The sequence below is a fragment of the Octopus sinensis genome, linkage group LG10, assembly GCF_006345805.1.
Source record: "Octopus sinensis linkage group LG10, ASM634580v1, whole genome shotgun sequence".
Lineage (NCBI taxonomy): Eukaryota > Metazoa > Mollusca > Cephalopoda > Octopoda > Octopodidae > Octopus > Octopus sinensis.
The window spans coordinates 14,409,532-14,430,602 of NC_043006.1; the positions used below are offsets into that span (position 1 = coordinate 14,409,532).

At 38.1% G+C, this 21,071-nt stretch overlaps 1 protein-coding gene across 1 annotated transcript in view; it reads right to left on the bottom strand.

Moving 5' to 3' along the window:
- LOC115216412 (annexin A7) overlaps window positions 1-21,071 on the bottom strand; it is a 69,950-nt gene that overhangs the window by 9,275 nt on the left and 39,604 nt on the right. The window contains exons 3-5 of the mRNA XM_029785726.2: window positions 6,518-6,612; window positions 3,052-3,165; window positions 1,009-1,099 (exon numbers count right to left, since the gene is read on the bottom strand). Of these exons, the coding sequence (XP_029641586.1) occupies window positions 1,009-1,099; window positions 3,052-3,165; window positions 6,518-6,612 (300 nt within the window). The remainder of the gene's footprint in view (window positions 1-1,008; window positions 1,100-3,051; window positions 3,166-6,517; window positions 6,613-21,071) is intronic.

Below are 21,071 nucleotides of genomic sequence, written 5' to 3' on the forward strand. Positions count from 1 at the left end.
TTGGCTTGCCAGGTCTTCTCACGCACGGCATATTTCCAAAGGTCTCAAAGTCATTTGAAACAAAGGCAGTGTATTTCAACAGAAATATGGTAAGGAAATGGTTAAACAGATCTAAATGCATTCTGAATCAATTTTCCAACATGGTTTTCGTTCATAGTTGTTAACATTTCACTTGTCTCCAAAACCACATAATTGTATGTATTCAGGGGAAATAAATGCTTTCTACTACAGGCATAAGATCTGAAATTTCCGGGGACAGGGCCAGTTGATTATGTTGATCCCAGTGTACAACTGACACACTTCCATGCTATATGGTATCATCATTTCATAGGTTCTGAGTAGAATTCCTTTTGCATTTTTACAGTCTTTTTATGTTATTAAACCACAAAGATTTATTTTACTTATTCTTCATTCTCAAAAAATATTACTATTTAAAATAAATATAATATACATCATCATCGTTTAACGTCCGCTTTCCATGCTAGCATGGGTTGGACGATTTGACTGAGGTCTGACGAACCAGATGGCTGCACCAGACTCCAATCTGATCTGACAGAGTTTCTACAGCTGGATGCCCTTCCTAACGCCAACCACTCTGAGTGTGTAGTGGGTGCTTTTATGTGCCACCGGTACGGGGCCAGTTGGGTGGTACTGGCAATGGTCATGCTCAAATGGTGCTTTTTATGTGCCACCTGCACAGCAGCCAGCCCAGCAGCAGTGGCAACAACCTCACTCGAATCTTTTACACATGCCACCGGCACAGGTGCCAGTAAGGCAATGCTGGTAATGATCACGCTCAGATGGTGCCTTTTACCCGCCACCGGGACGGAGGCCAGATAGCTGCTCTGGCAACTATAATATACATATATACATATATAAAACAATGAATAAGATTTCAATAGAATCATGATAATTTTCATTGGAAGTAGATTAACTCTGCTTCTCAACTTCACAAATAAACCTTGATAAGGATTTAGAAATGGATATTATAATATATTGGACACTTACGTTTCTTGAAATGCTGCTTAATCTCTGCTATCTCATCATTATTTCTAGTGAGAAGAATCTCTATCAGAGCATCTTCATCAGTTCCAAGTCCCTGAAATAATGGTTTTGTTTTAGTAGAATAATTTCCAGATTGAAGAATTGTTTCTCCAATACACAGAGTCTGAATATATTAATTAAATTGGTGAACTATTTAGCTTGTACTTAAAGACTCTTCATAGTATTAGTCCACTACTAAGGCTCAAATAAAGACCACATATATATCAGTTAACATATCATCATCATCGTTTTTACGTCCAGTTTTTCAAGTTTGCATGGATCAGATGAAATTCATTGAAGCATATTTTCAATAGCTAGATGCTCATCTCATTGCCAAACTTCATCTGTTTCCAAGCAGGGTAATATGTATTTCCCCATAGTTGGAATATGTTTTCTTTTTCTTTACTACCCACAAGGGGCTAAACACAGAGGGGACAAACAAAGACAGGCAAATGAATTAAGTCGATTACATCGACCCCAGGGCATAACTGGTACTCAATTTATCGACCTCGAAAGGATGAAAGGCAAAGTCGACCTCGGCGGAATCTGAACTCAGAACATAATAGCAGACGAAATACGGCTACGCATTTCGCCTGGCGTGCTAACGGTTCTGCCAGCTCACCGCCGTACTTGGAATATATTTCCATGGAAAATTGGACATGAAGGACACTGCTTGTAAGGCAGTGATTCTCACTTATAACTATTGCATGATGTCAAGACAAAGAATTTCAAACACACACACTGTAGAATGCTCTGATAAGGTTTCCATACAGGTACGCTTTTATACACACACACACGATGGACTGCTTTCAGTTTTCATCTACCAAATCCACTCACAATGTTTTAGCTGACATAGCGCTATAGTGGAAAATACTTGTGCAAGGAGCTGCACAGTGGGACTGAACCTAAAACCACATGGTTGAGAAGTGAACTTCTTAACCACACAGCCATTGGTTAATATATAAAAGCTAACAATACAGACATTGCATATGAATGAGATACTCATTTACTCTCATTTACTGGTTTCAGTCATTTGACTGTGGCAATGCTGGAGCACCACCTTTAGTCGAGCAAATCGACCCCGGGACTTATTCTTTGTAAGCCTAGTACTTATTCTATTGGTCTCTTTTGCCAAACCGCTAAGTTACAGAGACATAAATACACGAGCATCGGTTGTCAAGCGATGTTGGGGGGACAAACACAAACACACATATATATACATATATACGATGGGCTTCTTTCAGTTTCCGTCAACCAAATCCACTCACAAGGCTTTGGTCGGTCCAAGGCTATAGTAGAAGACACCTGCCCAAGGTGCCACGCAGTGGGACTGAACCCGGAACCATGTGGTTCGTAAGCAAGCTACTTACCACACAGCCACTCCTGACTACAAAATTTATACAAAATACCCTACGCATGCGTAAGTCTATCACTTTGCTACATTTGCATATCCTGTACACATTCTACAGAAAATATCATAAAAAATTTAATGAATCTTTCTACATTTTATCTCCAAAGTAGTCATTTTTGTTTTTTCCTTCTCGAGCCATGCCTGGCTCATAAGGGCCGGTTTCCCGGTTTCCTTGGCGTATAGGTTCCCCACCTGGACGGGACGCCGGTCCGTCGCAGGTGAGATGCAAGATGCAGGAGGAAAGAGTGAGAGAAAGTTGTGGCGAAAGAGTCAGCAGAAGTTTTGCCATTACCTTCTGCCGGAGCTGCGTGGAGCTTAGGTGTTTCGCTCATAAACACACACATCGTTCAGTCTGAGATTCGAACCCGTGATTCCTCACCGCGAGTCCGCTGCTCTAACCACTAGGCCATGTGCCTCCACAGTAGTCATTATTTGTTAAGAACATAGATTCATCAGATAAATTTCTCTAATGGCAAAGCCCCAGCCAGACCAAGACTTTATATCTGGTACCATTGAAAGAAAGAATTCATGGTAAAAAAGAAAAGAATAAAACAAAAAGTATGAAATGTAAACAGTAACGGCATAGAGAAACTTACTTTCATTGCACGCTTGAGTTCTTTTGCATCATAGACTCGTGGTGGATCCATAAGGGCCATAATAACATCTTCAAAGTGTCCCCCAATTTCGGATTTTATTTCTTTTCGAAGATCCTAAAACGATGGAAACAAAATATAAAGAAACTGATGAAGCATTAACATTATATACAGCTGGTCAGTCCATCAGTCCATCCTTCCCTCTTCTTTGCCTGGAAGAGTCATGGGAGTAGAGTCCTCAGGTACCTCATCGATAAGCTCTTGTCAGAAACAACTATTATTACACTTCCTGGCTGGAGTTCCAAGCATGACCAGCTAAGACTACAAGCTACTTACCTGTGCCTGCATACATAATTGCAAACATACATACTTACATACATATACACGTATGTACATACACACACACACACACACACACGTGAGAATGCATGTATGGTGGTGGTGATGAGGATGATGATAATGATGATGATGGTACAATACCATTATAGGCACTGTACTACCATCATGTAAAAAATTGCTATCATCATCATCATCATTATTATAATTTTTGAAGGTGGCAAGTTGGCAGAATTGTTTGCACATTGGGCGAAATGCCTAGCAGTATTTCGCCCATTGCTATGTTCTAAGTTCAAATTCCGCTGAGGTCAACTTTGCCTTTCATCCTTTTGGAGTTGATAAATTAAGTGCCAGTGAAACACTGGGGGTTGATGTAATCAGCTAGTCCCCTCCCCAAAAATTTGAGGCCTTGTGCCTCTAGTAGAAAGGATTATTATTATTATCATTATTATTATTATTATTGTTATTCATCACATCATCATCATTTAACGTCCATTTTCCATGCTAGCATGGGTTGGACGGTTCGACCGGGGATCTGGGAAGCCAGAAGGCTGCACCAGGCTCCAGTCTGATTTGGCAGTGTTTCTACAGCTGGATGCCCTTCCTAATGCCAACCACTCCGTGAGTGTAGTAGGTGTTTTTTACGTGCCACTGGCACAGGGGCCAGAGCAGGCTGGCAAACGGCCATGATCGGTTGGTGCTTTTAGATGTCACCGACACGGACGCCAGCCAGACGGCGCTGGCATCTGCCACATTCGGACGGTGCTTTTTACGTGTCACCGGCATGGGTGTCTTGATTATTATTATTATTATTATTATTATTAGAGTGGTAGATTGTCAGAACTGTTAGCATGTCAGACAAAATGCTTTGCAGTACCTGTTCTGGATTTTCACATTCTGAGTTCTAATCCCACGGAAGTCAATTTTATCTTTAATCCTTCCAGAAGCAACAAAATAAAGACCCAGTCAAATACTGAGGGCAATATTAACAACTGTTCTCTCTCAACAAATTTCTGGCCTTATCCCTAAGTTAGGAATTATTATTATCCTTATTGAGTGAGAGAGCAGCGCATGCCATCAAGGTGACACTGGTGTACAAATATACAAAGTTCAGTGTACCCATCATGACTACACGTCTGATAAGGGTACACCAGTTACATACATCACAACTACTGTATTTTAACGTGTCTTAGGAACCCCCTAATTTTGGGGGCTTAAAATTTGGAAAAAAGATTTAGTAAGGGAATATAATACTATACATGTATAAGAAACTCCCATATTTTTTTAACTTAATTTTTGACAAAAAAGGGTTCCTTATACACATAAAAAATATTATATATGTGCATGGACTGCATGGTGATCTCATGTAAGATAAATAGTACATGACCTTGCAAATGGGGCCCATTTAGAATTTTTTCAGGTCAATTATTATTATTATTATTATTATTATTATCATTATTGGGTGAGAGAGCAATGCATGCCATCAAAGTGACACTGGGGTGCAAATATACGAAGCCCATCATGACTACCTACCTGATAAGGGTATACCAGGCACATGCATCACAACCATATGTGTGCGACATGGTGATCTCATATAAGATAAATAGTGCATGATCTTGCAAGTGGGGCCCATTTAGAATTTTCTTCAGTTCATGCCTTTCAACCTTTCAGGGTTGATAAAATGAGTACCAGTTGAGTACTGGGGGGGAGGTGGGGGTCAAGGTAATTGACTTAACCCCTCCCAACAAATTTCAGGCCTTGTGCCTATAGTAGAAAGGACCACCACCACCATCATCATCATCATCATCATCATCAAGGTGGTGAGCTGGCAGAATCATAAGCATGCCAGGCAAAATGCTTAGCGGCATTTCATCTGCGTGTAAGTTCTGAGTTCAAATTCCACCAAGATCAACTTTGCCTTTTAGTCTCTCAGAGTCAGTTGAGACATTATTTGAGAATTTTCAGTGTGACTTCAGTCAGAAATCATCATCATCATTTAACATCCACTTTTCTTTGCTTGCATGGGTCAAATTTTTTGCAACTAATGACCTTCCTACTGCCAGCTTTCACACGTTTCTAAGCATGGTAAATACAAGGCCAGACATATTTTCATGAGGTAAAGGTAAAGTTATCTTCTTGAGCTATGCCAACTCATAAGGGCCGGTTTCCCAGTCTCCATGGCGTATAAACTCTCCACCTGCATGGGACAACCAATGTTGGAGTGTTTATGTCTCTGTAACTTAGCGATTTGGCAAAAGAGACCGATAGAATAAGTACTAAGTTTACAAAGAATAAGTCATGGAGTCAATTTCTTCAACTAAAACCCTTTAAATTGTTGCTCCAGCATAGCCACAGTCAAATGACTGAAACATGTCAAGGAATAAAAGAATAAAAATTATATTCAATAGGTTTCTAGTTTCAACAAATAAACAATCCCAGATTTCCAGTACCATACGAGTGAGATCGTTGCCAGAGCAACAAGCTGGCCTTCGTGCCGATGGCAAGTTAAGCACACCATTCAAGTGTGATTGTTACCATGTCACCTTACTAACACTCGTGCCAGTGGACTGGCTCCTGTGAAGGTGGAATGTAAAAAGCACCATTTGGGCGTGGCCGTTGCCAGTACTACCAAACAGGTCCTTGTGCCGGTGGCACGTAAAAGCATCCACTACACTCTCGGAGTGGTTGGCTTTAGGAAGGGCATCCAGCTGTAGAAACTCTGCCAGATCAGATTGGAGCCTGGTGCAGCCATCTGGTTCGCCAGCCCTCAGTCAAAATCGTCCAACCCATGCTAGCATGGAAAGCGGATGATGATGATGATTTGAATAATCAAGGGAATAAAGGTTAATTTAATATACAGACAGAAAGACTTGAAATAATGGTTTCAAATTTTAGCACAAGGCCAGCAATTTTGGGGAGGGGTAAGTTGATTACATTGCTGCCAACGCTCAACTGATACTTACTTTATCAACTTTATCAACCCTAAAAGGATGAGGGGCAAAGTCAACTTTGGCAGAATTTGAACTCAGAACATAAAGATGAAATGCCAGTAAGCATTTTGCTTGGTGTGCAAATGGTTTTTGCCAGTTCACAGCCTTAGACAACATGAAATAATAATCATAATTATTCCTACCTTTCCAAACATTGCTTTGAATACTCTTTCTATTTCTATTCGTTGCTGGTTGGTATGGGAAGTCATTATCTTAATAATTGCTGCTTCATCAGTACCTACCGAAAAGAAAAAGAAAGAAGAATAGCAAAATGAAAATGGTCAGATATTCTAAAATATGCATTCAAAGAGTTGTCGTTATTAAAAACTAGCAGTATTGCCTGGTGTTCCTTGGGTTTTTTTTTCGACCCTTAGAATTGGAATTTTTGAAAAGTAAAAATTTTGCATTATGTAGCTTGTTATTCTCTTTAAGTGAACATTTTTCTGGTTGAAATACACCGAAAAATGGCAACACAACAGTCAAAAAATCGTAAAAAGTAGGGATTTTAATAGAAAAAAAGCACCCTTTTGATGTAAATAATTTTTGGTGTTAACATGGTCCGATTTGAAATTTTTCTTCTACGGAATGAAGAGCAAGCCTTCTTCTATCATACTTTCAATTTTGGTTGACTTGCACCGCAGGGTTTCGGAGGAGATAGTGTTAGTTGAAGGCTACCAAACCTGCCAACACAGACAACTTCAGCTTTATATATAGAGAGATTTAACTCTTTAGCATTCGAACCAGCCATGTCCAGCTAAAATATTTTACTTGTTTTATGTTTAAACTTGTCAGATCTGACCTCTGCTATCCACCCTGTAATTTCATTCTAAAAATATCCAATCACATCATCAAAATCTGAAAGCTTTGAGATAATCAATGATTAATTCAAAACAATGGGGATAAGTAAGCATTACATTTGACAGAGTAATCCGAACACTAAAGGGTTAATAGAAAATTGCAGAGAAAAATTAAGAGATGTTTTCTTGCAAATCTTTTGAAATTGGTGAAAATGATCATAGAAGGAGTAACAATACACAGCAATGTCTTTCTTAACAGGAAGTGTGCCGTTAAAGATAACAGAATTAAAACCAGGCTAATGAGGGAAGACTCTACATTACTACTACTCAGTGTTCTTTTTTTGTTGTTGCTGTTTTTGTTTTTTTTGCTTTTTGATTTTATATGTCCAGAAGATGAAGTAAAAAAAATTATTGTCTGGTTAGTTAGTTAGTTAATTTTTGGCTCAAAAGCAAATAGCAAGGCCATGTAGGGGGACATGGAGTTAAGTACAGGGTGGTGTTCATGTAAAGAGTTCAGGCCACTTGAGGTCAAGGGAGACTTTGAACTGAGCGGTCGTCGGCATCTTCACCATCTCGTCTGGCAGCTTGTTCCACGGAACCGCAACCCGGACGGAGAAAGCTCCTCTCCTTCGATTAAAAAGTTTACATCCATAAAACACGGTTTTGGGTTCAGTTCTAATGCATGGCACCTTGGATGAGTATCTCCTACTATAGTCCTGAACCTGCTAAAGCCATGCGAGTGGATTTAATGGACAGAAACTGAAAGAAGCCTGCCCCCACCACACACAATATGTATGCATGTATGTATGTATGTATGTATGTATGTATGTATGTATGTACGTATGTATGTATGTACGTATGTATGTATGCGTGTATGTAGGTAGGTATGAAATAAAGAGTTGGACACATGATATGCAAATTAGCAGCACCAGTTCTCTGTAACCACAGGCTTTGTTGTGTATGTAAACAGAGTGGTTGCTCATTTTTCTGGGATTGGTCAAGTGATGTAGTCATTCATGATGAGAAACCAATAAGGATGGTGTTCTACATCATCAATATATTTGCTAGAAATAGCAACCAAGTCTTGCTCATTAATACACTACTGTCTCAAAAGAGAAGGGCACAGGTTCATGCAGTCAGAGACACAAACAGAGACACATTGCATAGGTTCAGAATATAAAAGAAGGGAAAGACAGGTTGGTCAATGCTGGAATGCCTTTAAGCATACATATCTTGGATCAAAGATGATCCAAGATTAAATAAAATTGTTTGACATCACCACTATCAAGTCAGAGTCATTTCTTATGGGAAGCTACTGCTTCTAAAAAGTTGGTACTCATACATGTCATTTGGCCTGATTTTAATAACTTGCTGCGATTCCTGACACCAGTCACTTTATGAAATGTACATGATGCATTTTGTTTGTGTGTGTGGGGGGTGGGGGGGGGTACCAACACTGGAGTAATGTATGACCTAAAGTATACAGGGTAAGGAGTGGAATAGGGGACAGCAGAAAGGCCAGGAATGGGTGTTTGAAAAGGAATGTTGTACAGGAAAAATTCTGATATATAAAGTTTATTTAAATAACATCATAAAAATTAGTTATTGGCCTATATCATATCATATTCATCATCATCATCATCATTGTTTAACGTCCGTTCTCCATGCTAGCATGGGTTGGACGGTTCGACCGGGGATCTGGGAAGCCAGAAGGCTGCACCAGGCTCCAGTCTTATCTGGCAATGTTTCTACAGCTGGATGCCCTTCCTAACGCCAACCACTCTGTGAGTGTAGTGGGTGCTTGTTGTAGTGAAAATAGTACTCTCCTTCTCACATGACAAAGTGGCATGAACCAGCCACTATAAAGTTAGTCAGTAGTAGTAGTGACATTGTACAAGTTCTCAGTTGGAGTTAGTGTCAGTTACATGATATATGAGTTCAAGTTACCGTCAAGGTAGACATTTCAAAGTCATCGTCTTGTGGAGCTATCAGTGATAACACGATAAACGAGTCAAAGATAATAAAACGCAGAATACCACCACAACATAATAATGGCAAAAAGAATATTACAGTGCCAACAATAACATACAAGTGAATGAGGATACACATTATAACAGTGGTGATGAGGATATACACAATTCACACAGACAACATTCAAAAATTATTTTTCTGCCGGTGGCACGTAAAAAGCACCCACTACACTCATGGAGTGGTTGGCGTTAGGAAGGGCATCCAGCCGTAGAAACGTTGCCAGATCAAACTGGGCCTGGTGCAGCCTTCTGGCTTCCCAGACCCCAGTTGAACCGTCCAACCCATGCTAGCATGGAAAGCGGACGCTAAACGATGATGATGATGATGACAACATTGAAATATTTTTCACCTAGAGAAATTAAAAACTTGACAGAGGAGTAACAAACGGTTTTCTTGTGCATATTTTACAAAAAAATCTATAAAATTATGGAAAACTGAATTGCAAAAACAGCAACAACAACCCAAAGAACAACAAATGCATCAACTAATGAAGTTAGTAACAAAACCTGGAAATACATTTTGACCAGACCATGTAACAAATTCAATAAATGAATTCAAATGTGAACCGGAAGAAGGAATCACCTTCAGGGAATACTACTGAAGATTTGAGCAAATTTTCGAAAAAGAATACCAAGAATAAACAGACAAAATGGAAACGTGTCTAATTCTGAGGAAACTGGCGACAACAGAACACAAAAAATACTGTAACTTTTTATTGCCTAAAAATGTTTCTGACATAAATTTCACGGGCACAATTGACATTTTATGTAGGATGTTGAGTGAAAAAACATCGTTGTTCAACACATGTTGGAAGTGTTTGAACACTGAGAGAAGCAAAGACAAAGACTTTACCACATGTGTTAGTAGAGTGAACAGAGAGTGAAAGATTTAAACTGGATACACTAACTCCAGACTCATTCAAGTGCCTGACTTCTGTTCAGGGATTTACTGCTAAAAAGGACGCAGAAGCCAGAATGAAAAATCTTGCAAAGCTGGAAATGAACCAGGATATATTTCGTTCTTGGATTTGGTTTGCAAGATTCTTTATATGAGTTCGTGTGTTGAAGCATATTCTGTTGTGTCTGGAGAGAGTCATTCTCTTTTAGTGCCTTATTATTTAACACACTCACCAGTAAAATTTCCACTTATTTCTTATTTTCTAAAATTTTCGTTGCGTCTTGCAACCTTTTCGATAGTCAAGACAACTGAAAAGGTTGTAAGACGCAACGAAAATTTAAAAAAATAGAAATAAGAGGAAATTTTACCGGTGAGTGTGTTAAATAATTAGGCAATAAAAGAGAATGACTCTCCCCAGACACAACAAAAGCAGGATATAGCTATCCAGAAACTGTCAGAAGAGTGCAATATGATATTAAAAGTAAGGCATAACACAGAAGAAACCCGATGCAGAGATTGTCTACAGATAAAACCAGTGTGGAAGATTTAGAAGACAGATAAAGTGTTTCACAAAAAACACAATATACAACAGGAAATACACCCATGTATGGCAAGTGGTGGTAGGCACCTGAGAAAAGAGTGTCCGTTCAAAAAGCAAAGTGTTTTCATTGTGGGAAAACACAGGACACATTAAATCACACTGCAGAACTGAGATGACAAAAAATTGGACCAAACAAGAAAAAATAAATAGTTTATCATTAGAGGAAAAATTTTGTACAATAAACAGATTATTCATCAAGGTGAGAATCAAAACCACTAGTGCCAAAATGCAATTAGACACAGGTAGTGAGATCACTATCATAAATGAAAAATATTGGTGACAAATCGGTAAACCGAAATTATTTAAATCAAATAAAGTGGTATATGGTGTTACAGGGGAGAAATTATATTTCATTAGCGAATGTATTTGCAATGTAACTTTCCGAGGTGAAATGAAAAGGGCAATCATTTATGTATTGCAAAAAAAAAAAAAAAAATCACTAAACCTATTTGGCACAGAATGCATAGTCATTTCAAATGTGGGACACCTCCATTAATGTTCTTTGTGAAAATCTAGTTGGCACAGTTAAAAGTTTGAATGAAGTCAAACAACTGAGACTAAAAATTAAAAAACTGTTTCCAAATAGGCGTAGGAGTGGCTGTGTGGTAAGTAGCTTGCTTATGAACCACATGGTTCCGGGTTCAGTCCCACTGCGTGGCACCTTGGGCAAGTGTCTTCTACTATAGCCTCGGGCCAACCAAAGCCTTGTGAGTGTATTTGGTAGATGGAAACTGAAAGAAGCCCATCATCATCATCATCATTATTTAACGTCCGTTTTCCGTGCTAGCATGCGTTGGACGGTTCGACCGGGGATCTGGGAAGCCAGAAGGCTGCACCAGGCTCCGGTCTTATCTGGCAGTGTTTCTACAGCTCGATGCCCTTCCTAACGCCAACCACTCCATGAGTGTAGTGGGTGCTTTTTACGTGCCACCTGCACAGGTGCCAGGCGAGGCTGGCAACAGCCACGGTCGGATTGGTGTATTTTACATGCCACCGGCACGGAATCCAGTCGAGGCGGCGCTGGCATCGGCCACGAGTCGGATAGTGCTTTTTACGTACCACCAGACCAGGGATCCTGGCTGGTTCAATTCGATTTCGATTTCGCATTCGCTTGCCCCAACATGTCTTCGCAAGCAAAGGGGGTTGGCATGGGTGCCTGTCGTCGGATGAGGTTCTATATCGACTTCGCTTGCCTCAACAGGTCTTTGTGTCCAAGGGAGGAAAGGCATTCATAAGTGGGCTGGGCTCACTTGTCCTGCCTGGTCTTCTCACGTACAGCATATTTCCAAAGGTCTCGGTCGCTGGTCATTTCCTCAGTCGTATATATGTATATATATATATATATGTATGTATGTGTGTCTGTGTGTCTGTGTTTGTCTCACTAGCATTGCTTGACAACCGATGCTGGTGTGTTTATGTCCCCTGTAACTTAGCGGTTCGGCAAAAGTGACCGATAGAATAAGTACAAGACTTACAAAGAATAAGTCCCGGGTCGATTTGCTCGACTAAAGGCAGTGCTCCAGCATGGCCGCAGTCAAATGACTGAAACAAGTAAAACAGTAAAAAAAAAAGAGTATATATGGGTTTAGACTAACGAAGGAAAAGTGTGAATTTTTGATGAAAAAAAATTAAATATTTAGGTCAAGTAATTGACGAAAGGAGAACGAGTATAACTCCCCCAATGAATGTCTGTTACGTACACAACAACAAGCTGTTAAAAAAGGATGTCATTATGATATAAAAATTACAAAACATAACAAAACCTGTATTGTTATGTTTATGACAGTGAAATGCTCTAGTTATGATCAGTTTGTCCTCCTTTTTTTCCCTTGTTCATATTTTGTGAAGCTGTGAACACTTGAATGGAAATAAACAAAATGGTTTTGTGCCCAACACTGACATATTGGTTCCAACATGTGAAAGATTTGAAAGAAAAATATTTTTTAAAGAATTTACACCATTTTCTTTCTGAAAATCACTGCTTTCACTATATCTGCCTGACATTGCCCCGACACTTTGGTTTGAAGTTAATGAAACACAAATTTGAACTCAGGATGCAAACAACTAAGAACAAATACCGCAAGACATCCAGTCTGATATTTCTGGATGAGAAGTTCTGTGAATCCACTGTTTTAATTGGGTCGTCTTTATTGACTCCAAAAGGATGAAAGGCAAAGTTCACCTCAGCAGGATTTGAACTGAGAGCACAGGGAGTCAGAACAAATGCAACAAAGTAGGATCAAAAATTTGTTGGCCCAAAGCTATAGTAAAAACACATGCCCAAGATGCCACGCAGTGGGACTGAACCTGGAACCATGTGGTTGAGAAGCAAACTTTTTAGCACACAGCCACACCTGCACTTAATGTATACAGAAACTGTATCTTGCTTTAGGGCAGTGAGCTGGCAGAAACCATTAGCACACTGGGCAAAATACTTAGCAGTATTTCGTCTGCCATTACGTTTCGAGTTCAAATTCCACTGAGGTCGACTTCACCTTTCATCCTTTCGGGGTCGATAAATTAAGTACCAGTTATGCACTGGGGTTGATATGGCCAACTTAATCCATCTGTCTGTCCTTGTTTGTCCCCTGTGTTTAGCTCCTTGTGGGTAGTAAAGAAATAGGTATTTTATCTGCCGTTAAGTTCTGAGTTCAAATTCCGCCGAGGTCGACTGTGCCTTTCATCCTTTTGGGGTCGATTAAATAAGTACCAGATACGCACTGGGGTCGATATAATTGACTTAATCCATTTGTCTGTCCTTGTTTGTCCCCTCTATGTTTAGCCCCTTGTGGGAATTAAAGAAATAAGAAACTGTGTCTTGCTTTAAGTCCTCAAATCCTTATGAGTCACAGTATGCTATCACAACATGTAGAGAGAGAAGACATAAATTTGGCAGCACAGGTCAGACCACAGTGAATTTCTTCCACAGAGAAAAAGAGAGAGAAATGAGAGAAGAGTCAACCCCAGTTATTTACGTTATGTTATTTATTGACCCGGAAATGATGAAAAGAAAAGTTGACTTCGGTGAAATTTGAACCCAGGAAGCAGGAATAACTATCGCAAGTGACTCTAACCAACATTCCAAAAGACCTTGCCAGTTTACTTCCTTCATACAGAATTCTATTATTAACATCATATTCAATGTAGATTAGGTAAACCAATAAAAATATAAATTTTACATCAACATTTTGATTGATTGATTGATTCTAGTTTCAGCTTATGAGCTGTGGCCATGCTGGGGCACCGCCATTTATTTAATTATTATTTAATTCATTGCTATATAATTTGTTAATTGAGTCACTGTTGGTATAGCCAGTTGATTAATTCATTGTTAATATAGTCCACTAATTAATTCACTGTTAATTAAATCGCTTCCACTATATTATTATTATTATTATTGAGTGAGAGAGCAGTGCATGCCATCAAAGTGACACTGGGGTAAAATATACGAAGCCCAATATACCCATCATGACTACCCGTCTGATAAGGGTACACTAGGCACATGCATCACAACCATATGTGTGCAACATGGTAATCTCATATCAAGATAAACAGCACATGACCTTGCAGGTGGGGCCCAGTTAGAAGGTCAAGCAGCCCATCCTGCTCAAAAGGTCTCTAAATAAGGTTGTTTAAGGATGATGAACAAAACACCCATGTTTCCAGAGGTGAATTATCCAACCCCCAAAGAATTCCTCTCAACATTTGGCTATGATGCTCTCCCACTACTTCTCCTCGGGATGAGAGATACACATATCGCCAGCCACTATTGAACATGCTCAACTGGTTACGGTCAAGAAACTAACAAGCAAATCTGTGATACTAAGCAGATATTTGCTGTAGCACATCTTTTATACCAACACAAAAACAATCTTTTGAATTAGGATGAGCCATCTAACCCATGCCGGTATGGTAGATGGATATTAACTCTTTAGTGTTCAGATTACTTTGCCAAATGTAATGTCTGTTTATTTATATTGTTTTGAATTAATCATGCATTGTCTTGTATTTTAGAGATTTTGCTGATGTGATTGTTTAGTCTTAGAATGACATTGTAGGGTTGAGGTTAAGTGTTTTGACTGGATATGGTCAATTTGAATTAAAAGATGATGATGATGATGACAACATTAAATTACTGCTCTAGGCTTAAGATTTAAGTTGTTTTGCTTTTTCAGATCTTTTCTCTAGTTTGGGTTTTTCGAGCATTCATTAGCAGAGGGTCTTAAATTTGAATATAGGTGAAATTTTGCCTAAGGGCAAGAGATTCCTCACCTCTGACTTGTTAATGATAATGTGAGGTGGTGCAAAATATTTGTATTTAATTATCTCAAAAATTGTTAATAATGTTGTAGCTGTGATTAAGAAGAACTAACTCCACGATTAAATATTTAGTATAAGGAAAGATTAAAGAACCAGGAAAGATTAATGGCAGTGCCCCAGCATGGCCACAGCTCGTGAGCTGAAACTAGATAAAATAAAATAAAATAAAAATAAAATAACCAGGCTAATACAAGAATTTCTTTTAATCCATGTTGAAACTAGATATATCAAATCATCATCATTATCATCATCGAGGTCATTGCCAGTACTGCCCGATTGGTCCCCGTGCTGGTGGCACGTAAAAAGCACCCGCTACACTCTTGGAGTGGTTGGTGTTAAGAAAGGCATCCATCTGTAGAATCTCTGCCAGATCAAGATTGGAGCCTGGTGCAGCCATCTGGTTCACCAACCCTCAGTCAAAATCGTCCAACCCATGCCAGCATGGAAAGCGGACATTAAACAATGATGATGATGATAATGATCATAGTCCTCGTTGTTGTTGTTGTAAGGGTGGTGGATTTGCAGAGAACATTAAAGCATCAGACGAAATGCTTTGCTGTATTAAGTTACATCAGTTCTTCATGCTTTGAGTTCAAATACCACAGAAGACACATTTGCCTTTCATCCTTCAAGGGCTGATAAAGCAATGTACCAGTCAAGAAGTTGATAAATAAATACAAGCTAAGATGAACCACTTGTTGATAAAACACTAAGGAGACACTATCATTGATACCGAACTTCCTTTGTTGTTGAATGAACTTGGCTTTGTGCCAGATTATTTTCCAGGTTAAAAACTATTACCTGTGATTCACATTATGATCAGACTTAGAGACTTTTGAATTTTTATTTTTATTTTTTTCCTTTCCTTGCATGTACTAATAATTTGTTTTAGTGTGAATACATTAACATATTGAAATAACAAACAACCCTTTCCACAACAAAAAAAAAAAAAAATTTGTTTGCACCTTGTAATATGATTGTAGGTAGACACTCTTGAAAGTAGGTAGACACTATTTTCATTGTATGGTACGAACATTTCTATGTTGATTTTTCATCTCTTGCATTTTATTGAATCTACCTTTTCTCTCATCAGAAAAAAAAAATTGTAATAATCATTTCTTTTGTTTTTTTCTTTTTATTCTCTCATCTACTAATATTCCTAGTCATTAAGCATGCATGTAGGCAGCAGCTGGGGTGGGCAATGGGGAGACTACTACATCAGCACTTGGCTGGTATTAATTTTGGTAGAGCAGGAGAACCTTGCTCAAAGAGACATCATTCTACCCAGTTCAGGAACTGAACCCACAACATTGCAATCATGTGCCCGAATACATGTGTATACTAAAGGGACTTTTAAATAATCCTATATATATGGAATTTGTGGAGGTGCGTGGCTTAGTGGTTAGGGTGTCAGCAACATGATCGTAAGATTGTGGTTTCGATTCCTGGACCGGGCAACGCGTTGTGTTCTTGAGTAAAACATTTCATTTCACCTTGCTCCAGTCCACACAGCTGGAAAAAATGAATAACACTGCGATGGACTGGCATCCCTTCCAGCTGGGGAACACATATGCCATGGAAACCAAGAAACCGGGCCCATGAGCCTGGCTAGGCTTTAAAAACGGCGCATTTATTTATTTCTATATTAAATTTATTGTCACTTTATTAAAAGTTGAAATGCCAAATACATTCATTTAGATAAAATATTGGCATATAAGAGGTGAATTCAAAAAGCATCCACCTTAGATTTTCCCTCTAAAGCTAATGCTGTATGGGCAAAATCGTTTGGATGGGAGGTAACACCACCCTTCCTGCACATGCATGAACATTTTCATGCTAGGAGGCTACATCAGTTCCCAGCTGTTAAGTCTAGAGTACAAACATTTAGTGCACAATTGTTGGATTTTCATTTTCACTGAATGCATCGAGCTGAGATCTTGCATTAAGTTTTTCCAAAAGCCTGGTAGGCTCAAGCTCAAACCATCCAGAAGATTGATTCAGCAGGTCTTTGGCAATGATGCCATGGACTAAACTCAGGTAAAGGAGTGAGGCACACAGTAGGGAGTGAGGCACACTCAGGCAGGCCATACACAAGCTGGAACAATGAGCCAATTGAGAAGGTGTGGCAAATAGTCAGGGAAGACCATTGAGTAACAATCCAAGAAATTGCTCATGAAATGGGAATAAGCACAGGATTAGTGCATTCCATTTCAAGGGAGGATTTGTACATGCAGAGAGGGTCAGTGAAATTTGTCCCCAAGTGCTGGCAGAGCAGAAATAACTCCACGTGGAAATTGCTTAGGACATGCTAGGCTGTGCAAACCACAACCCACACTTCATGAAGACCATCATCACTAGTGATGAGATATAGGTTTATGGTCTCTATTTGATGTGTTTAGTCATTTTACATGAAAAGGAAAACCCGACAAGTGCACACTACACATCTGTATTCTAAGCGTAAGAGCCAGGAATTGACAAAGCCTACCAGCATGAAAATTTTCACACATGCACAGGAAGGCTGGCATCGCCTCCCACCCAAAGGATTTTGCACAAATGGCATTAGTTTTGGCAGGAAAAAATAAAGTCAGACACTTTTCGAATGCATGTCATATACAGAGCATATAGAATAGAAATCTATATATATAAAGCTGAAGTTGTTTGTGTGTGGCAGGTTTGGCAGCCTTCAACTAACACTATCTCCTCCAAGACCCTGTGGCGCAAGTTGACCAAAATTGAGAGTATGATAGAAGAAGACTTGCTCTTCCTTCCGTAGAAGAAAAAATTCAAATCGGACCATGTTAACACCAAAAATTATATACATCAAAAAGGTGCTTTTTTTTTTCTATGAAAATCCCTATTTTTTTACGATTTTTTGATTGCTGTGTCACCATTTTTCGGTGTATTTCAACCAGAAAAATGTTCACTTAAAGAGAATAACAAGCAACATAATGCAAAATTTTTACTTTTCAAAAATTCCAATTCTAAAGGGTCGAAACAAACCCGAGCAACACTGGGCATACTGCTAGTTATAAAATATAAGTAATTAATGAAGCTGAGTACCAAATCTTCATTGTTAATAATTCTGCATCATTAGCAGTGCACAACATTTTCCAAATGAAACCCACTTGTCTTAATATCAGCTATCATGATAAAAAATGTTCTGACTGAATCGTTTATATTTTTAAATAGCAGTTTTATCAGCAAGGTTTCTTTTTTTGCTAAGCAACATTATTATCTCAACAGCTGGTGCTGAACTCATTTAATAATACTAAATTGTTAATTAGAGTTTCTGTTCTGATATTGCGTATCTTTTCTTTGTTAGACACCCAATGTTATCAACCACCAATTGGAGGAGTCGTTCCATGAACCATCAAGTATGATCTCTAATTGTACTTAGCCGCTGCTATTTGTCCCCCATCTCTACTATTTTCCCTTGTTGAGTTTGGCTAATTATGGACCCATATCTTTTATTCATTTGTCTATCTTCATTGAATAATTGACTGGGTTTGCCCTGTCACACATATGGTTTATTTGCCATACGTTTTATTCATATCATTTTCTCAGTTTTTAGGGTGTTCTATAATAGTTTCTTGACCTTATATCTACTCTCTCTCTCTCTCTCTCTCTCTCTCTCTCTCTCTCTCTCTCTCTCTCTCTCTCTCTATATATATATATATATATATATATATATATATATATACACACACAGATAGATAGATAGAGAGAGAGAGAGAGACAGAGAGAGAGAGAGAGAGACCAGTTTTCCTATCTACATAATTATTACCAGTGTTAGCTAAATTGTTGACATTATTGTTATTGCATGTAATCATCTACTTACAAACCCATAAAATGTTTTTTGTCTACAGGGGTATCACAACTTCCATAAAAAATAATAATTACCATGCTTCATGACTTATAAAGCAGACTTTTAGTTACTAACAACAGGTTTTATAAACTAACCTCCACATCATATAAACATACACACACACACATCTTTTGCTATATTTGTGGGATGGTCATTGTTTTTTGTCAATAAACACATGCCCTATTTATTTGCTCTTCACTTTAGCTTTATTTTTATTATTATTAGTTTAGTCACACTTTCTGTGACCTCATCAATGACTTTCTGTTTTCCATATAACAATAATGACCAAAAAAAATGACCATCCCCAAATACAATAATATGTTTCAACACACAATTTCACATCAGGAATGTTGCAAAACAAACACATAAGCACGTGTGTGTGTGTGTGTGTGTGTGTGTGTGTGTATCATCATCATCATTTAACATTTAATTTTAATTGGACAATTTTTCCTCAGGTGTATATTATCTCCACATGCAAAACATGAGTTTAGTTCCTGGTTTTTTTCGTGTTCTTTAGAAAACCTTTTATTTCTATTCTAATTATTTTGCACTTGCTTTACTTGGAAATAACTTTTACATTCAATCTCCTCCGTATCGTGTCTTGATTTAACTATCCTTTCACATTCTTCTGACACTTGCTGTCGGGTTACATCCTGGTTTTGCTCCCGCTGAGCGTGAATTCTTTTTCTGTAGTAAGTCTCTGTGTAAAATCAGGCATTTGAACATATCTGGCATTAACTCATCCAGCTTAAACTTCTCGCATTCCCTATTTATTCTACCAACATATGTGGTGTAATCCTCATCATTATTTTTCTCTGTATTCAGACACTTCCAAGGTGTGTTGAATAATGAGCTTTTTCATTGAAAATTTTACACAATATACTTATTGTCATTAAAGTTTATGCCTGACGGCTTTCTTGGACGTACATAATTACTGTATCGTTCATGTTCTGCAGCCAGTTTGCTCTAGATTAAGTGCATTTTTATCTCATCATCCCAATCTTTATATTATTTCTCAAGGGTTTGCTCATATCTTCTGTAGTATGCTTAAAAGGTAACTCCTTTGTCAGGCTCACATTTGAACTCTGTTATGGAGTTAGCAACATAGTCTGGCAAGAACACTTTTTCTGACTTTCCTGATGTCTTCAGTAATTGTAGCATCTGTTGTTGCTCTTACAGTTGTATCTGCTGCTGTTGTTCTTTCAGTTGTTATTGCTTCAGCTGTTGTTGTTTTTTCAGCTGTTGTTGTTGCTGTTTTTGCAACTCAAGAAAACTGGCTAACAAATTTTCCATAATTTCACAATTTTTTGTTTTTTTTTATTGTAGAATTCACACAACAAAACTTTGTGAGTTTATTAATTCCTCTTTGAATTTCTATTAACTTCACATGAATTGGTTTATCCTCATCACCATTATTATCATCCTTAAATTGTTGCATCATTATAACGCCCACTTCAGTATACAGTATACTTAGTAAAACCATTAAAGACACAACTGGTACTTCACGTACTTCTTTACTTATAGTGACTAGGTTATTTCATTTGTCACATTTGTCACATGTACCATTATTACTAATTCTCTGCAACATAATTTTATATGATGATGATGATGATGATATATATATATATATATATATATATATATATATATATATTAACTTCTGTTAAGAAAACATACACACACTCACACCTCAGAAGTAAAACATTTTTCTTTTCTTTTTTTTTTTGAAAGATATCTAGAAACAGTAATTTCATTTGATGCATTTAAATACTTGGCACCTGTGCTGGTGGCATTTGTAAAAAGATTCGAGCGAGGTCATTGCCAGTACCACCTGACTGGCCCCTGTGCCAGTGGCATGTAAAAAGCACCCACTACACTCTCGGAGTGGTTAGTGTCAGGAAGGGCATTCAGCAGTAGAAACTCTGCCAGATCAAGACTGGAGCCTGGTGCAGCCATCTGGTTCGCCAGCCCTCAGTCAAAATCATCCAACCCATGCTAGCATGGAAAGCAGACGTTGATGATGATGATATATATATATATATATATATATATATATATATATATATATATATATATATATATATATATATATATATATATACATATATATATACATATATATATATATATATATATATATATATATATATACATATATATATACATATATATATATATATATATAT